Below are 1,702 nucleotides of genomic sequence, written 5' to 3' on the forward strand. Positions count from 1 at the left end.
GGGAGCTGGGACTTCTGACCCTGTTATATATATAGGTAGACTAGGACCTCAGTTTCTGTTTTGACAACTAAGTACGTGGCATATGGAGCTGTCAGTCCAGAACAGGGTTTGTGGGCACAAAGGGAGAACCTCACTGAAGTTCTTTCCCAGGGAGAAGAGGAGGCAGCATAGCTTAAGTCCTAAAATTTCCGTTAGCAGAGGGGAAACCATGAGACATACTTTATGTCCGGTTAGACCTTTACTCTGGGACGGGAGACACAGTGCCCCCTCTTGCCATCCCTTAGGGGTTAATGATCTCAATGTGAAACTGCAGGTGAGTGGCTGTGACTACACAGTGGCCCCGGAGGAGGGCACAGGTCTGGCAGTTGTGGCACTGCCAGTGGTGCTGGATGACATAGATGGCATTGAGCACTTGGCAGTATCGCCAGTGGATGCGCCACATACGGACCAAAGACTGGAGCTTGACCACCGCCCTCTCTCTGTGTGCATAGGTGATCAGGGCTGCCCTCCGCTTCTTCTGCAGCAGCCTGTCCATCGTCAGTCTCCACCAGCTCTGAATGATCCAAGTGCTCAGGGCTGCATGCAACAGTGTCCGGCGCACCAGGGTGCCACGCCACCAGGCCTGGATCTTCTTGGCTGCTCTTTCTCTTCTTCCATTTTTAGTGTTCTAGGCAGAGATAAGAGAGACCACTCAGAGAACTGCCTGCCACCAACTTGTAGGATATTTCTGGAAAGGGCCTGGTTCTCTTCATTTCCCTACTTTGGAGAGTTCAGGACAGTAGCAGGACACTGATCAAGAGGCCCTAGGTGCTGAGTTCTCCTCTGCCAATAAGGACACATCTCCTTGCCCTCAGAGTCACAGCAGCCTCCTCCTGACTACCTCTCAGGTGCATGGATCAAGGCAAAAACCATTAGTAACTAGTAGCAAGCATTAGGGGTATGAGGGACTTTGTTAGTCATATTCTACCCCATCAGTGCTCATTGGGTTTGGAGGTTTGGCTTCATAGTGCTTTTGCCTGGTATTCTCTGCTAATTCTAGTCCTACTGATTGATTGCTTTCTGCCACAACAGTGTATTTCAATATGGTTGTTGGCTTTTAACACCCTCATCATGTATTCTACTCCCAGCTTCTACATGTTGAGAACATTCTTTCTAATTCAGGGTCTTCACATTCTCATCTCCCGGCTCGTGTGTTTCTTGATGGCTTTCCTTTTCTCCATTCACTCGTCATGTCACAGTCAAACCCAGACCCAGAGTTCTTGCTGAGAACGGAGTGGAGGGAAAAGGAGCCAATGTTGAGTTGACTCCTGACTATCTTAAACTCAAAGATAACTGTGGCCTAAGAGGCACAATTCCACATCCTCGTGACACTGACATAAATGTCCTGGATATCTGTACATTATACAGAGATTTTACCTACCTCTCTTTTCTTCTGCTGCTCTTTCTTCCTCATCATAGTTATTTCTTCATAGTCCTCAATGACAATTTGAATTAAATGGCCCTCTTTCTGTTATCAGAAGTAAATGGGAAATGAATGGAAGAGTGAAAGCTACTGTTTCTCTCTATGGCTCTGCATAAAAGCTACCTACTGCCTCACATCCCCACTTTTTCCCAAACCCATAAAGTCTTGGGTGAGTCCTACCCACCCTCAAGCCTGCTTGAAGTATCTGAACATGTCTCTTACACAAAACCGAACCCCCAT

At 47.7% G+C, this 1,702-nt stretch overlaps 1 protein-coding gene across 1 annotated transcript; it reads right to left on the reverse strand.

Moving 5' to 3' along the window:
• Window positions 1-280: 280 nt before the first annotated feature.
• Window positions 281-1,702, reverse strand: IQCF2 (IQ motif containing F2). Its single transcript, XM_068983024.1, has 3 exons — window positions 1,685-1,702; window positions 1,421-1,507; window positions 281-667 (listed from the first exon to the last, which is right to left on the reverse strand). Exons 1-3 carry the CDS (start codon window positions 1,700-1,702, stop codon window positions 281-283), a joined length of 492 nt encoding a protein of 163 aa, XP_068839125.1.

This window comes from Capricornis sumatraensis, chromosome 10 (genome assembly GCF_032405125.1).
Source record: "Capricornis sumatraensis isolate serow.1 chromosome 10, serow.2, whole genome shotgun sequence".
NCBI lineage: Eukaryota > Metazoa > Chordata > Mammalia > Artiodactyla > Bovidae > Capricornis > Capricornis sumatraensis.